This window comes from Polypterus senegalus, chromosome 2, assembly GCF_016835505.1.
Source record: "Polypterus senegalus isolate Bchr_013 chromosome 2, ASM1683550v1, whole genome shotgun sequence".
Taxonomy (NCBI): domain Eukaryota; kingdom Metazoa; phylum Chordata; class Cladistia; order Polypteriformes; family Polypteridae; genus Polypterus; species Polypterus senegalus.
In genome coordinates this window covers 42,142,389-42,161,790 of record NC_053155.1, presented here as the reverse complement: position 1 = coordinate 42,161,790, position 19,402 = coordinate 42,142,389, and the positions used below count along the sequence as shown (strand labels likewise).

General features: G+C 38.2%; 1 protein-coding gene across 2 annotated transcripts in view; it reads left to right on the top strand.

Moving 5' to 3' along the window:
* Positions 1 to 19,402, top strand: part of LOC120522859 (anosmin-1) — a 252,033-nt gene that overhangs the window by 139,455 nt on the left and 93,176 nt on the right. For both annotated transcript variants that reach the window (XM_039743581.1, XM_039743582.1), the window contains exons 3-4: positions 2,123 to 2,185; positions 5,616 to 5,838. In XM_039743581.1, the coding sequence (XP_039599515.1) occupies positions 2,123 to 2,185; positions 5,616 to 5,838 (286 nt within the window). The remainder of the gene's footprint in view (positions 1 to 2,122; positions 2,186 to 5,615; positions 5,839 to 19,402) is intronic.

The following is a 19,402-nucleotide window of genomic DNA, read 5'->3' as shown; positions in this document are numbered from 1 at the left end:
CCGTCACTGAGATGCTTTTAAAAAATCAAAGAACCCCTCCAGGAATGTGCAATATAATATTTCACAGTTATGGTCTATATGAGCCGTAACTCTGGTTGCCAAGGTATTTGATCAGATTCCAGAGAAATAATTTGCAGTCACCATATTAAAGATGTTTATACAACAGATTGCTGGTAACCCAAATATAATGACTGATATTGTACTAATGCAAATTCTGTTAATCTCTGTGTAATACTGCAGTAAAATTTGTTTTGGTTACTTTCTTAATTTATAAAAAGTGGTAGGCCCCCCAGATTTTTTAACATTTACATTTTTTCCAATGCTCAATCTTCAGATATCTCATATCAAATGTTTGCCTATAACATCAGAGTCAAAAAAACATTTTGCAGAGTTTTATAAATGAATCGTAAATAGACAAAACGATATATACTGCATGTCATAAACTTAATTTTATACATACCAAGTTTACTAATTAAGATCTAATCTGGGCATAAGGTGGACCCAACATATTTCAGAGAGAACCCCAGAACACGTCCTTATCATACGCAGGACAATTTAGAGTGACGAGTTAGTTACCTCGGCCCTTGAAATGCACTGGTTTGCAAAAAAATGTAGGTGTTCTGTATGGGTCTGATGGTGCTGAATCTAAATGTGGCAACTGGAGTGTTCTTTTAGGTTCAGTTTTTGAAAGAAGAAGGTTTAAAAATAAAAAAAACACTATTTTAGAAAAAAAACAACATTTTTTTTAAATCCAGGAGTCCAAACTTAGCCAAATTTGCTGCTGAAATAAAGATGGTGTTTTTTTTTTTGTTTTGTTTTGTTTTTTTGTTTTTGCTACCAAGGTAAATTCCCCACAAATGTAACAAAAAGCGTATGGCTTGTTCACACAAGCAGGTGACATATTCCACTTCCAAAAACAGCATAACTTTAAAAATTAAATGATATTCCCTGTCAGACAGATGAGGTGATACTGAACCTTGGGAGTGAAAGGCAGGGTTTAGTTTACTACTTTTATAGTGTTGTACATGTAAAGTGGCTTAGAATATTGTTTCACTACGTAAAGGTAATATATAAAATATTAGTTTATTATATTATTATTATATATTAGCTGTGTAACCCCGTGCTGTATAAAGCCCGGGGTCTTAGAAACTATTGAAATCATCAGAAAATAAACTGAAATGTAGAGATGTGAGGTAATTGAAAGCAACTACCTAGGAGGTTTCGTTTTGCCAATGTGCTTGTATCGCTTGTGCATTAGTGGCTAAGCGACTTTCCCTGTCTTTCTTCAGAGGTTTTATTTTGCTGACGTGCTCGCCTCGCTTGTGTATTAGTGGCGGGAGGAAAAGTAAAAGGAATACTGTTTTGCTGATGTTAGTAGCTAAGCGACGTCTTTCTTCTGAGGTTTCGTTTCTGCTGACGTGCTGACCTCGCTTGTGTTATTTGCGGCTAAGCGAGTTTTCTGTTTCCTCGGAGGTGGAGCTCTTACCCCGACTCCACCTCTCACTTTCGGGCCGGACAAACACATACACTTCCACGTGTAGACGTTGAATATTTAAGAAAATGCAAGTTGAAGTTCACTATCAGTTCACTTCAGTTTATTTTTGACCAGACTCAGAGTTCTGTAACATGGTCATAAGTAAATGCAATTACAATTGCATGTATGAGTAACTTGAAATAAGAACATGTACAGTAGATACAAAAGGAGTTTAGCCTAACAGGTTCATCTAGACAAATTGATCCAAATCAAAAATAGCTAGAACATCCAGTTCAGCAAAATGTTTTTGACATTTTGTTCCAGTCCATTAGCCACCTCTGTTTCCAGTTATCCATCTTAAATTCCCATTAAACTGTATACCACTCATAATAGAATGTGCAAAAATGTAACAAGATAATGTTTCCTGGCAGAAAAGTGACAACGTTCATCTTTACGTTCCTAAATGTAATTAATCATTAATCATTTGCACACAGTTTTATATTCACCTCCTCTGTTAGATTTTTATCCTGCTATGTTGTGAGCCATTTGACGTAGTCATGCCTCAGGCATAGACTTGTGCCTTTTTGGTTTCTTTGAATTGACGTATTTTGAGGTACTTACATTTTTTTTTTTTTTATTATTTTCCAGTGCCTGAAGCCATGCAGAGAAGCCTGGGATCTGAAGGAGAATCAGTGCCAGAATTTATGTGAAGTATGTATGTCAGCCTTCAGGCTCTTTCTGATACACTTCGTAGTTATGCAATGTTCAAATGAAATAAAAGCCAGTTCTGCAGTAGGATTTGGCTGAACAGTGTTTATGACACAGTACAGGACGTACAGTATTAATGGTTTGGGTAATATAAAACTATTGGGTTGGGCTTAGGCCCCTTAAGGTCCACCTGCAGCTCCAGATGTCTGGTCCTAACACCTGATAATGAAGCTTTATCCAGTTTGGTCTACCTGTTGTAGGCTATTGTCTCAAAAACCTGTATTTGACATCCCTAAACCCTGAAGCCCCTAAATTGACAACCCGCAGCTGAACCTTCGTGTCCAGAAAAATGTAAGAAGCTAGACCATATTAATACAAATTGATTTAAACAGAAAATAAAATCCAAAGATAAAAGATTGAATGCAAACATCTAATATAATGCTTTCAATTGTTGCATGGTTTTTCTATAAGCTTCTGTAATACAGTTAAAATATACCTAATAAAGAAAATAATAATAAAAAAAATAAACTTCAGCAGCGATGACACAGATTTAGATTCGATCCTCAAGATGATCTTTTTTTCTTTTAAATCTTATTGGGTTTCGATTTAGTAATTTTGTCAACAAGTGAACAGAAACTCCTGCTTTCTAATTCACTTTGTGTCACACAGAACTTTCCCTTCTGAGGTACAATACTTCTTTTGAAATAAACAGGTTTTTATGTCTAATAAAAGATGTAAGATGTACATATGTTTACAGAAGTAATATTTTCTTATTTTTGATTCTGTTTTCATTTACAGAGGATTCAGAAAGTATTCAGACTCCTTTACTTTCTGCACCTGCACATTTTGTTGTGATCCAAATTTGATTTTAAATGGATAAATTTGCCATTTTTGCCCATCAATCTACACTCAATGCCCATATTGACAAAATGAAAACACGTTATCAGAAGGGTCTGCAAATTCATTCAAAACTCAAAAACTGAAATCCCTCATTTATATAAGTCTTCAGACCCTTTGCTGTTGCACTACAAGTTGCAGTCGTACATCATGTTTGCTTTAATTTTCCTTGAGATGTGTCTAGAATGGGTGGCACGGTGGCGCAGTGGTAGCGCTGCTGCCTCGCAGTTAGGAGACCCGGGTTCGCTTCCCGGGTCCTCCCTGCGTGGAGTTTGCATGTTCTCCCCGTGTCTGCATGGGTTTCCTCCGGGCGCTCCAGTTTCCTTCCACAATCCAAAGACATGCAGGTTAGGTGGATTGGCGATTCTAAAATTGGCCCGGGTGTGTTTGTGTGTGTCCTGCGGTGGGTTGGCACCCTGCCCAGGATTGGTTCCTGCCTTGTGCCCTGTGTTAGCTGGGATTGGCTCCAGCAGACCCCCGTGACCCTGTATTCGGATTCAGCGGGTTAGAAAATGGATGGTTGGATGGATGTGTCTAGAATTAGATTTTTGTCCACCTGTGGCAAACTGAACTGATTGGACATAGTGTAGAAAGGCACACACCTGTGTAATTCACTCATTTTATCAGGACAAAAACCAAGCCATAAAGCTCAAGGGACTCTCTGTAGATCTCCATGATCATATTGTGATGAGGCTTAGATCAGGAAAATGGTATAATAACATTTCTAAAGCTTTGCGTGTTCCTAGGTGGCTAGATGGAAGCCACAAACCCACTTCCACCACACTGCTTTACGTGACTGAAGCCACCATGCATATCATGGCAGTTTGTTTCTATAGTGCCATATGCATCAGTTCCCAGTTTCACTATCAGAATCAATATCTGATGACCAGTTCACATTGTCTTCTCTATCGTTCAATTGAACTAATGGGTCTGTATAAGTTTCATTTAAAAGCTACTTGTTTACACACCACTGTGTTTTGCTTGACAGCTCAGCCCCACTAATAAGTATTGACGAGTTACCTCAAAGTGTCAAAATGCATGCAAATATTCATGATTCTTTGCAGCACTACATTATTTTATGTACAAGATGGAAGCAGAATACTGTCCCAATAGTTATTTGGGCTTAAAAGTGTAAAAATTGACTATTATTGTTACCCTGAATCTGACTCTGTGGGAACAAACGTAATTACATAGAATTCTGAGCTTAATACTCAGGGTTAATGCAAATAAAGCTCAGTGGGTTTATGGTTGTAATATTAGTAGCAAAATTTTGATAATATCAGAGAAGTTAAGGCAAAATAATACAAGGCTATTTGGCAATGAAGGGCAAAAAAGCAAAACCTTCATTTTGCAGTCTTACTATAGAAAATTAATCACTGGGGTACTTTAGAATCCTTTGGGCTAAGTAAAATCGATATCTGTGTGACCTAGTTTATACTGTCTATCCTATCCAGGACCGTCTACGATATAGTTTGAATAGATGCTAGGTATAATGTAGCATCTGTCACCATTGATGCCTAAGTTTGTCAATAACTGTTGTCAGGAGGATTGTTTTAATGATGCATGAACAGTAATTCAGACACAAAAATGTTTATTTTACAATATACTGGGGAAGTATCAGTAATCTGTAGAACAACAAAAAAAAAACTCCAGAGTTTAATAGAGGATTTGGTTTTAATAAAGAAGGGATGACTAACGGAAGTCATTTTAAAGTAAGAAGTAATAAATTGAACTCTACTGCACCACTGGCCTGGACTAATGGCATGACTCTATTCCTTTCTCACCCCTTCTCACCTTACAGTCTTTTTCTGTCTACTCAATACATTTGGCCTCTTTTCTTTCTCTGTCAGTTAAGCCTTTGTTCTAGCTGTTAACGTATAGTGATTCTGGCATGGAGACACTTTGAAAACAAACACTGAGTTTCCTTCAGGATAATCCCTGGGATTACTTAAGGGTTCAGGGATGACCTGATAACATCCCAGGGACCACTAATTCCCAAAAACAAATTCTCTTATTGCAGAACAGCATCCTTGGGGCCACCTACACTCTTTATTGGACCACAGGGTCACACGTCTCCTGCTACAGGACTCACTGCGCCAATAGCAGATCATGTCTTCTCAAGAGTTTTTTGTCCCCACTGCTGCTCCTCTTGGGCTCTTCTCTTGTCCTATGTTATGTCAGTGCTCTATATGCCCCTTTGTCAGTTGTACAAACTATAACGATAGCAGGTGAAGTGTCTTGATGGTTATTATGTCTCCACTCGTCTTAGGATGCCAATAAACCTTAAAGGCTCTTGTTTGTTTGACTGTCATAATGGTGTTTTATTTTTAGGTGTCACCTCTTACTTGTAAGCACTCTTTATCTACAACATTATGTTTCCTTAATGGGGATTTTCACAATTGAACCGATTGATAATATACTGTATATATTCCAATTAACTCCCTTTCTGCTGCTTACATCTGTGTTTTGGTGTAATGAATTACTGCATGCTAAAAACAAGCTACTCACTTGTATCTTTCTTCTATTTTCCACCCAGCCTCTCTTTCCTAAGAAACATTATGAGTGTTTAACAAGCTGTGAGTTCCTGAAATCCATCCAGTCAGTGAAGCAAGGGGACTGCCCAGCACCTGAGAAGGCCAGTGGCTTTGCTGCAGCTTGTGTGGAGAGTTGTGAAGATGACAGCGAGTGCTCAGGGGTGAAGAAGTGCTGTTCCAATGGGTGTGGGCACACATGCCAGCTTCCAAAGAATCTGTACAAAGGTAAGCACATTTTGAAAATCCATCAGTGAAGCATTTCATCTCATCGAGCAACACTGTCATGCTAATGGCGCCATGGCTTTTAAGGGAAGCAACAAAAAACAGTTATAGGACAGGCAGAGGTCGAATACCAAAAAAGATTAGAAAAAACACCTAAACTGCAAACATAATCCAAAATTAAAGCAAAAAATAATCCTGATTTCTAATGTAAAAAAAGCTTTTGTCTGTGATCTGAAATATAAGTACTAATTTGCTACCAACTTAAATAAGGGTAATATGATTACATCAAGCATTGCAACAATATGGATATGATGTGACTGTTGTCATTACAAAGAGCATACCTCTAGCTACACAAAAATATTAAGAAAATGGCAACAACTTTTGCATGCAGCCTAGGATATGAAGGTGTCCCCCTAGCGAAGCTAGGGCTAGCATCATTGGATTAGGCAGATGATATTGTCCTATTTTCCTCATCTGACTGTGACCTTTGGCACACACTTGAGCAAGGGATGTGGCAGGGATCAGGATCACCACCTCTAAGTCTGAGTTCATGGTTCTCTCTGTAAGTGATGGGAGAACAATTGCTCTTAGTGTAGGAGTTCAAATATCTCAGGATTTGGTCACAAGTAAGAAAAGAAGGTAACATGAGATCCATAAGCAGATTTGAATGGCAGTGGTTCTTTAGGCATTGTGCCAATCTGTGGTGGTGAAGCAGAAGCTAAGTCTAAAGACAAAACTGTCAGGTTGCCAGGTGATCTACAGTACCTCCCTATCCTCAGCTGTGGTCATGAGCTGTGAGTAAATGACCAAAAGAATGAAATCACAAGTACAAGCAGCAGAAAGGACGTCTCTTTGTAGAATAACTGGGCTTACTCTCCATGATAGGGTGTGAAGCTCAGCAATTTGGGAGAGCCTCACAGTAGAATTGCTACTCTCTGGATCAACAGGAATCAAACGAGGTAAGAATGCCCTTATTTAATTTCCCATAAGCTACTCTAGGCATGTCCTACTGGGCAGAGACCCTTGAACAGACCAAGGATATGCTGGTGAGATTATATGTCTTGGTTGGCTTGGGAATGCTTGGAAATTCCCCTGGAAGAACTGGAATCTGTAGATTGGATCAGTAAAGTCTGGGCTGACCTGTTTACACTGCTGCTGTTGCAGTCCTTACTAGGCAAAGTGGACAAGAACATGAGATGAGGTGAAGTTTCCAAATGTGTTCCCGTGTTCTTATGGAAAAATTTCTTGTACTAATTTTCCTTACATTATTAAGCACTAAGTCATGGTCATCTTAATCTCTATTTACTTAAACTGAAAATTCTCAAATTCTTAAATCTCTCTTCATTCTATGCAAAAATCAGCCTAGTCACTCTCCTCTGGATTTTTTTCTCTAGCGCTTAAATGTCTTTTTTGTACTATGGAGACCGAAATTGTAAAGAGTACTCCAGATGAGGCCTCACCAGTGCGTTTTATAACTTAAGCATAACCTCCCTTGACTTGTACTCTACTCAGTTTGATATATAACCGAACGTCCTATTAGCCTTCTGTACATTGTCTCAATGTAGATTAGTGACTGTGACGCCAAGGTTTTTCTCATAAGGTACGTTTAAGCTTCAAACCTCCCATTGTGCATTCAAAATCTAACATCTTTACTTCATACATGTATTACCTTACATTTAATCACAGAATATTTAGTCAGCTGCATGCTTGCCCAAGCCTGTATTCTGTCCAGGTCCCTGTATAATGATTTGGGTGATTCTACATTATCTTAATTCTGGTTTATATCATCTTTAAACTTGACTAGCTTGTTGTTTATCCTATTTAGAGTTGAAGACTAATGTGCATATCAGGATAAGATGGAAAACTGGAGCACCCAGAGAAACACTTACATAGAGGACTTAAACAAGAGTGACCAAGCTGAGATTCAACCAAGTGAGGCCCCAGTGCTTGCCACTGCATCATAATGCTGCTCTCAAATATAATATATGATCAAAATGAAATGGATTGCTTGGTCTAGAGACTGAGGACATTGCAACGGAATAGTTCCGTGCATGAATTCTAAGCGACCTTGGTAAAAATAGGCCCTTGACTTTAAAAACAAATAGTTCCTGTAGTCATGCCCGCAATAAGAAATGATTCACCATAACATTTAATATTCAGGTGCTCTACAGTATTTCAGAAATAGAAAAGTTTAAATGAACAGCATAACAACTATCTATACAACAAATTTCCAATACCAATTTTTTTCATAGGCAGCTTTAAGCTTGAAATGTTTTAGTGACTTCACAACCTTGAACTGAAGTTTAGAATCTAGGATTCTAAACAAGTTACAAGCAAAAGATGACCAGTATTCAGCTTACTTAGAAAAAAAAAACTATCTTACTGAAATAGCATATCCATCCATTATCCAACCTGCTATATCCTAACTACAGGGTCACAGGGGTCTGCTGGAGCCAATACCAGCCAACACAGGGCACACCAGCCCACCACAGGGCACACACACTAAGGACAATTTAGGATCGCCAATGCACCTAACCTGCATGTCTTTGAACTGTGCAAGGAAACTGGAGCAAATGGCGGAAACCCACACAGACACAGGGAGAACATGCAAACTCCATGCAGGGAGGACCCGGGAAGTGAACCCACATCTCCTAACTGCGAGGCAGCAGCGCTACCACTGTGCTACTGTGCTGCCCTTATCCAAAATATATTACTTTTTTTTTAATAATAAATTCTTAAAGCTCTAAATCAGCATACTACCTTAAAAAATCAGCTTATATCTTGCCTTTGTCCTTGTGAATTTCATTATGTTGTCATTGACATGTAGCTTCCTGACAAGTTCCAATTCAACAGACAAAGTCCACTAAGGCGTTTCTGACATATAGCAGCTCCAAGTTCATTTTTTATTTTTGACATCAGGGAAATGAGCATTCCCTGTTACAGTTCATCATGAATACAATCAAAAATATTCTCAGAGCAACAAATACATTTGGAAAGTTGACTGTTTTACAATTACAAACATAACATGAAGCAGTTTTAATTGTGATTTATTCTTCACGGCATTTCTGGATTAACTCACAATCTAGAAGGCCGAAAAGACATTCTTTTAGAGTCCCTAGATTGCTATTAATTTTTTGAGTGACGGGAGTTAAGCAGCCTGTCCGCTAGGTAAACTCATAATTGCAGATTTTAAAGCAAGATCAAAGCCAAAAATCTCTATGTAAACCAAGACGTTTTACCAGAAACAGCACCGAGCTCAAGGTTAGGAATGCAACAAGGTCAAAACCAAACACTAAAAGGTTTAAACGAAAGGATTTTTAAAGTTCAGCCTGGCATTCCTTCTTCTTTCCAGCCTTCCAGTTGATACATTTTGTCTATTTTAATACTCTTTTCCTAAACATAAGTATTTTCTAGTTGTTTCCATGAAGCTGTTGTGCTTTTATTGTTCCTTCAGATTTGTCAGAATATAAACAAAGATCTCACTTTACCTGTGCTTCAGTCAGGCTGAGATAGATGATTTATGATGACAATGTTTCATGACTTTTTAAACTTTTGCTTTGTAAATTCACCATTTTGATTAAAATTAATGTGCTGATCTCTGCGAAAGCTGTTATTTGCTTTCATCAAAGTGAAGTCTCTGCACCTCATTTTGTTTAACCACAAGTGATTTCAGATAAGGGAATTGGTGAAAAAGAAAGACACATCATGATATGAAAGCAGTGAAGGAAGATGTTTCTTTGGATTCTCAGGCATCCTGCTTAGATAAGATAAGTTTTATTCCAACCTCTCAGTTGCTACTTTCTGTTATTGTTGACTAGGATGTTGGATGAACTCAATATGTTGCAGTTGTCATTCTGGGAATCTCATAAGGTGCACCTCATACATGGCTCTGCCTGGTGTCGTTGAATGTCACGACACTTTAGTAGCTGCTTAATTTTCACCACATGAGGTGGCTGGGCACTTCTGGCCACTCTTATTAGAGTTCAAGGATCTGAGCTGTTGCATGTGAGCCTGTGCTCTGCTTCTGGATCCTGCCTGACAGTAAAATAAAATTCAGTGATGATCCCTTCTAAATTATTGTATCGAGTCATCTTTTTGTATTTGTATTTGAAATTTATTCCCAGGGAGATTGTCCAACAAGTCAACAGTGGCCATTTTATATTGTATATTGTACCAGCCAATATTGCTGCAGTGGCATTTAAGCCCACAAATATGCCCACTAGCTTGTGATTAATGAACCAGTCTGCATTCCCATGATAATAAGCTCTGTGCTTTGAGCAAACCAATAAGCACAAATTGTCGAAACGAGGGTCTTGCATGGAGTTCCCAGTCCATTCATTTTTACTTTGTAATCAAATTTTTTGCTTTGCACCATCCCACCCCACCATAACTTATCAAATTTGGGCAAGGAGCGTAAGCTTTAGATTCATCAAACATTTTGATCTCCTGTTTTCAATGGATCACAATGTTAGTGTCTCCTGCTACTGAAAACATTAATATCTTGATGCTGGATGCGTCTCTGCATGTATGTGTGTGTTTCTGTGTATCACAGTTTCTTGAGGACAGACTAGAGCTAAAACGGGTGGGCGGAAAAATACCAAACTCGAAAGTTAAGCCTGTTATGAGATGATGATGTGCTGATTAGTTTTTGAGGCAAGAGAAAGAGGCACTCTAGAGGAACCCTTGGCAATTAATTATGAATTCTCCTCGTCAATTGCTATAGTAATGACCTATTTTATGATTAGAAATATCAGCATCAAAGTGGTAAATAATTACTGAAATGTTATAGAATTGTTTGGGTAACAAAGCCTACTGATGCTCACGTCTGAATTTTTAATTTTATATTCAGTAATCACAGAAAACGCATTCAGGAATTATTGATAGAGGAACAAATTATCAACAACAACCCTGAGCTCTGTGTCCATTCAGTTTAATTTTGGGATAATTTTTTTTTTTATTTTAAGGTCAGTCATCCCAAAAATTTCATCTAGGAGTTGTTGAAGGAGAAACAAATTATCAGCAACATATACACCAAAGGCACATGAGTCTTGAAATTGCCCTGTAGGAAGGGTTCCAAATTGAATTAAGAACTATTGAAGCCCACGTAGACTGTCGAGAGAGGCCAGACAGACACAGAAGAGAAAAAGGGAAATTAAGGATTAAGATTAGTGGCATGACACGGATCCCTTTGCCAGACAGCTCCAAACTAAGTGGAAAGCGGGTTGCTACTCCCCTATATTGGAGCCAAACGATTCATTGATTCGCACCACCAAACGTTCAAGCAGAGTTAGTTTAAAGAAATTGGATTTCCAGAAGTTTCCAGAAGAGTGAGTTAGGAGATGTCCAGCAAGAGGCTAAAATGAGCTTAACTTAGATGGTACCCAAATGGAATAACCTTTGCTGGATAGAAATCACCGTAAGAAAAGAGGGGTCCAGGAGAAGAATATATATGAAGCAAAAGAGGAATGTTAATGGAGTAAATATTTGATAGACAGTTGGAAACATTCATCCAAAAGTATAAACTGGAGAGCAGGTCCAAAACATATGGAGAAAAGTGGCAGGAACATTTAAAGGACATGAATGGTAAATGGGGTCGGCAGCCAAATGCATAACATAAAGTTTCCAAGTGAGGCACCAGCAATATACACATTTAAATTGTGTATGCTGATAGTTGGTGTTTTTAGAAGATGTCAAAATATTGTTAAGGATAGAAAGAAGAAAGGAGGTCACATTACCAAACTGAAAGTAAACACAGAGTTGTGGCAGATGCCTTGCATATAAGGATGATACTGGCTTTAAGTTTGGAGATACAAAACCGAAAAGTTTATAAAGGGGATGGGAGGTAAGTGCAGACGATGCTGGAACCATATTTGCCTTAGAATATTCTGTGTGTCCATTCATAATTCAAGGATGTCAAAGTAAAAATGCTGCTTCTCTGAATCAAGTCAAGCCAATTGGGGTTGCTTGGGCATGTATTTTGGATGCCCGCCATCACCATCCATGGAGAGTATAACTGGCATTCCTATTTGGGGGTGATCCAAGATAAACTGGAAAGATTATATCTCTTGCCTGGCCTGGGAATATCTGGAAATTTCAGAAGAAGCTGGAAAATATTGTTGACAGGAGGGTAGCCTGGTCAGTTTAGGTTGGAATATTGCCATGGTGAATTTCACCAGTATAAGCGAACTGATTAAATTAAATCAAGTAATCCATTCCAAGTCCTGAGGACTTCAAAAAAAAGTTTGCTGTAAATTAATACCTAATTGTCACCTTTGTTGCTACATGTGATCTATCAAGATAAAACTTTAGGACACCGAAAAAAATTATTTATAAAGCTAAATCAAGTGTCCTTATGCGTACACAGTATTGCAGCATACCGTGGCATGACATAGTGTTCCCTAGGACCACGATGCAACATATACTGTACATAAACATAGGACAAGTGCAAGACAAGTAAAGAACTATACTACACTAGCTGTGTAAGCCCCTGCTGCAAAAGCCCGAGGTCCTAGAAACTACTGAAATTGTCAAAAAAAAAATTGAAATGCAGAGGCGGCAGTTTCGTTTTGCGGACGTGCTCACCCCCGTTGTCTATCAGCAGCTAATCGAATTTCACTTTGGCGACGGAGTCGCTTTCTTTCAGCTTCATGCTGTAGTCTCATACTTAATTCTTCTTCCGACTCATTAACTTGAGGCCACCTTGCCGCCTAGACTTGGAATTCCGGGCTGGACAGACAGACACACACACTTCCACACGTAGATGTTTATATACTATACTATGGTATACTATACTATACTATAAATAAATAAACACATTCATAAATAATAGGTTAATCTGGACAGAAACTGTTTATTTACTTGTGAAAACAATATCAAACATTAAGATTCACACAGATGAACATTGACACAATAAAAAGCAACAAGAACTGTTTTACGAAGAGCCTGTTGATATCTTCTGAGATGGCCAGATCAACATGGGTGTGCTTCCCAAACCTCTCCTCATGGCAACCCAGCCATTACATATTTAGCTTTATTATTTTCTGCCAATACTATTTCTAATACACCTGACTCAAATTACCGAGGTAGTAATTAACCAGCCCAGGTGAGCTTGTGGTGCAATTTAATAAATAAATGGGGGTATTGGGTGGGGGCGCTTCAAGGAGAAGTTTGAAAATGGCTAAGTTAACACACTTTGACAAACATAAAGTCATAGGTTGTGTCAACAAGGCACTCTAGTCAGAAAGCAGTAACACGTCAGACTGGAGATTATTAAGCTTTCATGACAACTTTTTGAGAAACTCTAGTAAGCTGATGAGTAAAAATGCAGTGGAAGATCCAAAAGGCTGTTTGCATCTGGTGAACAGTACATCAAGGTCCACATCTGGCAGATTCATCTGGCACCTAAGTGCATGCTTTTAATTTGTGTAGAGGTCTTAAAAAATGATCATGTAGGGTCAAGCAGCTATGAAAGCATTCTTGTGGAAACAGAAGAGGTCGCAGGTTACGGAAGATCTTGGTGAGGACTGCTGTGCAAGAACAAAGTTAAGTCTGTACTGTTCTTTTAAATTCCTGAGATGGGATTTGCTGTCTAGCTCTGTGAAGAGGATTACTTTTGTTCTGTTTTGTGTGGTGTATTTACCCCATTTTTTGACACCCAATGCATGCCCAACTTACACGGAAGTGCAGTCTCTCTCTTAATTGCAATTAACAAAATTTCATCCATTTCTTCCCTATAGGTTTTTTCTTGTCTTCTTATAAAGTCAAGGCTGGAGGGCACTGTCAAAAAACAGAGCCTGTTAAAGTACATTGAGGAATTCCTTGTGTGATTTTGGGCTGCACAAGAAATCAATTGTTGTTGTTGTAAAAAGATTAGTTATATGGAGTACTAAATCAAACTATGAAACTTTTGGTTCTGTAAGACACCAGTATGTCAGAAGATGAGTTAGTAAGAAGTACACAGATGGCTGTCTGCGGCTTTCTGTGAAGCACACTCACTGCTCTGTCATGGGCTGGGAGTGCATTTTAGTCTACATGGTAGGCAATCAGCTCTAAATCAATGAAATGGTGAGTGCTGAGAATTATAAACTGATTTTTATTCATCTTGTCATACCTTTTGGAAATGAAGGTGTTAGAAAAACTTTCCTTGTTCAACGGAATTATGATTCTGAACACACTGCAAACACAATTAAGCAGAAATCCAGAACTTGAACACAAACAGCATTAGATTGACCACCTGATATTAACACAGCTAAATCTGTGTAGGATCATATCGACAGGAACAAGAACAAGACAAAAAGGAGACATTTAAAGTCCCGAAAGAAGCTTGAAAGAATTTATTAAAGTACTACTAGAAAAAAAATACACTGCTATACCAAAGAGAATTCTTAACTTTTAGATTTGTGGCACGGACATAAAACAGAGACAGAATTCTGTCATATTACTTGTTGTTATACCAATGGTTATTTTTGTTTAATCGCTAATGTTATATGGTCTTTTCACAAGGAAATACTACCCACATAACAAGTTTTAAAAATAAGTTTCTTGAGAAGCCTATGACTTGCACCTTCTGTATATTGATAAGGCTGCATGTTCTCCATGATTTCCAATTTCCTCCCAAAGAAATGTAGGTTAGGTGGATTGCCAATGCTAAATTGTCCCCTGATATGTGTGTGTGTGTTCACTCTGAGATGTTCACTCTGTGCTGAGATTATTCCTGCCTCGTGCCTGATACAACTCTGCTCTGGGATGAGTTTAGAAATGGATGGAAGTATACTGATACTCAACATGACATTCTGTCAAAGTACTGGAATTGTTTAAGGCTGCAGATCTACCTGAATAACTTTTCTGTACAATACACATTTATTTATTTTTATTTATTCATTTATTTATTGGTTGATTGATTGATTAGCTGCATTATCTGTTCGTTGAGTCAGTATCCTTGTTTTTTTATGTTTCTGCTGCTGTATGCATGTGAATTGTCCTTTGGGATTAATCTAATCTAACCAAATCTAACCCCAAAAGGATAAGTGTTTTTGGATCTTTATATCTGTCTGGTTTCTGTGTCGTTTCAACAGATGGCACATCACAAACATTTGTAGTAATGCATTTTATTACTACAAATGTTTGTGAAGCACCATCTGTAAGAATGACAAATGTGATGCATTCTGTTACTTCATGCATTACAAAATACATTCCAATAGCTGGTGCACTTCAAATGTTAACACTGTGGTCCATGTTGATCACTTAGATTTCAACCCATCCTAGTTGGGTAGAACTTCAGTATAATATGGTAACACTGGCCTACCTTTTATTATTTGTGATTTATTAATAACCATCTAATTGAATCAGTGTACCAGTTAGTGGTGGAAGAGAAAAGGACACTGACACCACATATGATTAATTTACATTCATTCACTCATGAAATGAGCCATTAATAAATAAAAAAAAGGGAAGTGTTTCCCTTAAAACATCCTACTACTTTAAATTGCCTATCACTAGAAATTTACTTTCCTGAAGTCTAAAACAACAGTAATTACAATTTGGAACCTTCTCTGAAATTATAATGATGGTGTATTATTCAGGACAATTTCACAAGTATTATATTTAATTACAAACATACTTTATTGTAATTCTTATGCAGACTTTTCTTTAAATGTTCTCCAACATTAATTCAGCCAATTGAAAATCAGTGAAATATGAAGTCATTTCCTATTCATTGTTACATTAGACATAAGCAATTGTGGTCAGTTAGAAATGCATTCAGTATACTTATGACTTCTAGAATACTTATCATCCTGTTGACCAGGAAGCCGAAGCTGGGATATTAACACAACTACAACTGACCTGAGTGAATGCGCTCCTCACCGATCATTTTAATGAGGTTTTGTTGTGTTGAAAGTTTATGCAGTTTTTTTTTTGTATCTGTGGTTTGTGATTTTTAATTTTCTATCCTACTCTCTTGCCTTTTTATGAAGTAAATCATCTGCTTTATTTGATTTTCCCATCTCTTTTTGAAGTATCATTTTCATGCTGTCTTTAAATAGTTGGCTCGGTTTATTGTTCTATTCTTTATTGTATTTATAAGCAGTACATAATCACTTTTGTGGTTGTTGTTAGCACATTAATGCACTCATATGGAGCCAATTTAGATTCAGCAGGTAGCACATACTTCTTTGTGTATGTGTGAAACAAAACAAAGTATCTGCAGAAAAAATCTCACACAGACATGAGGAGAATATTCAAGCACCACACAAGAAGTAATGAGGCGAGTATTAGGACCTGTGAGGAACCAACACTTACCGCCGTGCTAGCCTGTGAAGTTCACTGTAAACGTCAGAATTTTGTTTTGGTTACTCTTATCTGTTGACTGTGTTTCTTTTTGAAGGTTTGGAATTGAAATGGCTAAGTTACCACACTTTGACAGAGATAAAGCCATAGTACCAGCAAGACTATCATCAGAGAACAATAACAATAATAACACATCAGGTTGGATTTTTAGGACTCAAGGGTTCAAGTTGTCATAACAAAATTCTGAAGGAAACTGTGAACATTAGAGAAAGAAATTGCAGTGGGAGATCCAAAAGGTTGTTTGCATCTCATGAACATTACTTAAAGGTCCACATCTGGAAGAATCATGAGGCACCTAAAGAAAGCATTCCGGTGGAAAGGCAACAAATAAAAGATATCTCAGGATGTAAAACACCGTAAAGCATGGAACAACAACCAGTAGACGTAAGTTCTAGGACGTGATGAGTTTAAATTTAAAGCTTTTGGTTCTGCAAGGCATCAGCATGTCAGGAGAAGAGTTGGTGAGAAGCACATAAGCTCCACACTAGAAGAACAGGGCCAGTGTTTGGATCTAGGAGGCAGCAGCACTAAACACTGAGCTAGAGTGTGAAATTCACTTCAGAGTTGAGAATTTCGATCTGCTTTCTCCTATCTGTTGACTGTGCCTCCTTCAGAAAGAGATTTTGATTTTTCTCGGTTCTTCACCCTCAAGCTCTGGACTTAGCATGCCATGACCATCTGAAAGGATCTAGTTTTCCTAATTATAGGTCACCTTAGAGATCAAGGCATCCTGTTGGGACTGCTTAGGCTTTCTGCCTCTGCTTCATTCCTGGATACTGACCAAATTAAGTTTCACAAAGCTTTGGTTTTTGAGAATGACTAACTGTTGTTGCACTTTTGTTTTTGTTCTTGACTTTAAACTTAGTTCTCGGTTGCATGTCAGCTTTGCACTTTTCTAATCATTGAAGTAAATTTTATGCATAATGATTTGAGCCTAGGAACCAGCTCTGCAGTGGGGGACCTGTCGATCACTTCTTCTTATGTACATGTCTACACTGACATGAAGTTCATATAAGAACATAAGAAATTTGACAAACAAGAGGAGACCATTCAGTTGCTAAAAACTAAACTGTCCCAATCTCTTGTTCTTGAAGGTTGTCAGTTTCTGCTTTATCTACATGTCTACATGTAGTTTGTTCCAGAGTCCAACAACTCTTTTCATAAAGAAATGCTTCCTAGTTTCCGTTTTAAATGTACTTCCCCGTAATTTCCACTGATGTCCTTGAGTACGTTATTCGCCCTAAGCTGAAAGAATGTTACAGGATCTGCTTTAGCAGTGCCTATGAGGATTCTAAATACCTGGATGAGGCCCCTACGCAGTCTTCTCTGCTCGAGACTAAATGAGTTTAATTCACCAAGTCTGTCAGAGTAGGACATGTCCTTACGTCCTGGGATGCACTCGGTTGTTCTCAGCACAGTTTCAAATGCTTCTACAGTATGTCTTTCTTGTAGAGTGGTGACCAGCCCTGCACACAATACTCCAGATGTGGTCCTACTAGCGCATCATATAGTTTCTATGCTTAAATTCAGCAGTTTTTATGATAGGACCTAACATTTTATTTACCATTTTAATTGCTTCAGTGTATTGCTTAGACAATGATAATGTTGCACCAACATAAACACCTAAATCTTTTTCAGAGTTTGATTCCTATATGACAGTGTCTCCCATCTTCCATTTATAATTGATGTTCTTTTTGCCCACATTAGCACTTTGCACTTTCCTACATTTTGTTTTGAGTCAACAGTTACTTTAATCTGCATATATCTGGAGATTTGGAAGGGAAGTCCTCACTGCCATGGACAGAACATCTACAATTCATACATAAACCAGCCAGGAAGTGGATTTTAAGATAGTATGCCTAGATCTGAGAGGTGAATGTACTAAGTAGTGCATTTCTGTGGCATCCTATATTAATATTCACGTATATTCATTGACCCATCTATTTTGTGAATCCACATTTTACAGTACAGGAGAGTTAGGAATTGATGCTTGTCATGGCAATATTTGCCTTATCTAAGGAGCAAATTCAGGGCCAAATAACAATCCATTTTAGGGCATGCATTTGTTAGTGATATAAGTCTTTTCAATTTAGAGAACAAGTATCCCAGTATCCATATGTAAATTGATGTTCTCTCACCACTCCAGGCACCTAGGTTCAGTTCCCATCACCCTATGAAGTGTGCATGTTTTTTTATGGATCCTGTGGTTTAATTCCTTTCTACTCATTTTCTCCCATGACTCCACGGTTAACTAGTTACTTCAGGTGAAAGTGTGAGCCCACTGTTAGACTGCCGTCCAGTCTAGGGTTGGTTCCTCATTTAGAGGGTAATGTATTGCTACAGTGCTGAAAACGTTGGGTTCTGAAGACAGATGGATGAGTGTTGACATCTTGTGTATTCTATCTTTCAATTTCTTTCATGTAAGTGATGTATGGTTTAGTCATGTTTTATAGCTGTAAACCAGTGCTAACCTGTGCTCAACGATGAACAGTGCTATCCATCCATCCATTGTCTAACCCGCTGAATCCGAATACAGGGTCACGGGGGTCTGCTGGAGCCAATCCCAGCCAACACAGGGCACAAGGCAGGAACCAATCCTGGGCAGGGTGCCAACCCACCGCAGGACACACACAAACACACCCACACACCAAGCACACACTAGGGCCAATTTAGAATCGCCAATCCATGAACAGTGCTATACAATAGTAAATTGAATTGGATGCAATGAAGTACTGGTCAATTCTATAGCATAAAATAAAAAATGCATAATAAAACACTGCTAAATCAGGTCAATGTATGTACCGTAAAGCATTATTAAATCTCTTAAAGACATGCCCCTCAACTGAGTTGTGCTAATGGAACATAGTACCTGACCATGTGCCTCAGACCGTAGCGTGCTGTCCAGTTTAATGGCTACAGTGTGTCATGTCTTCTGTTGTTCCCCTCATATTTGCACAGGGGTATTTATTACAGAACAGCAGGAAGCACATCAGCTTGGACAGTTGCACAGTCTGCAGTGATTATGAAGCCAGCTCTCCAGCGGTCTGCTCACTTTGATTTGCAATAATGAAAAATGCGCACCCCCTTTCAGACAAATTCGCCCTGGTGCCTGACATTTGGAATGGTGCCTGTTGAGCTCTTGGAATAATTGCCAAATTAAATGTAAATCAGATGTTTCTGAAAACACACTTATGAAGATGCTGTTGAGTAAAATGGCTTC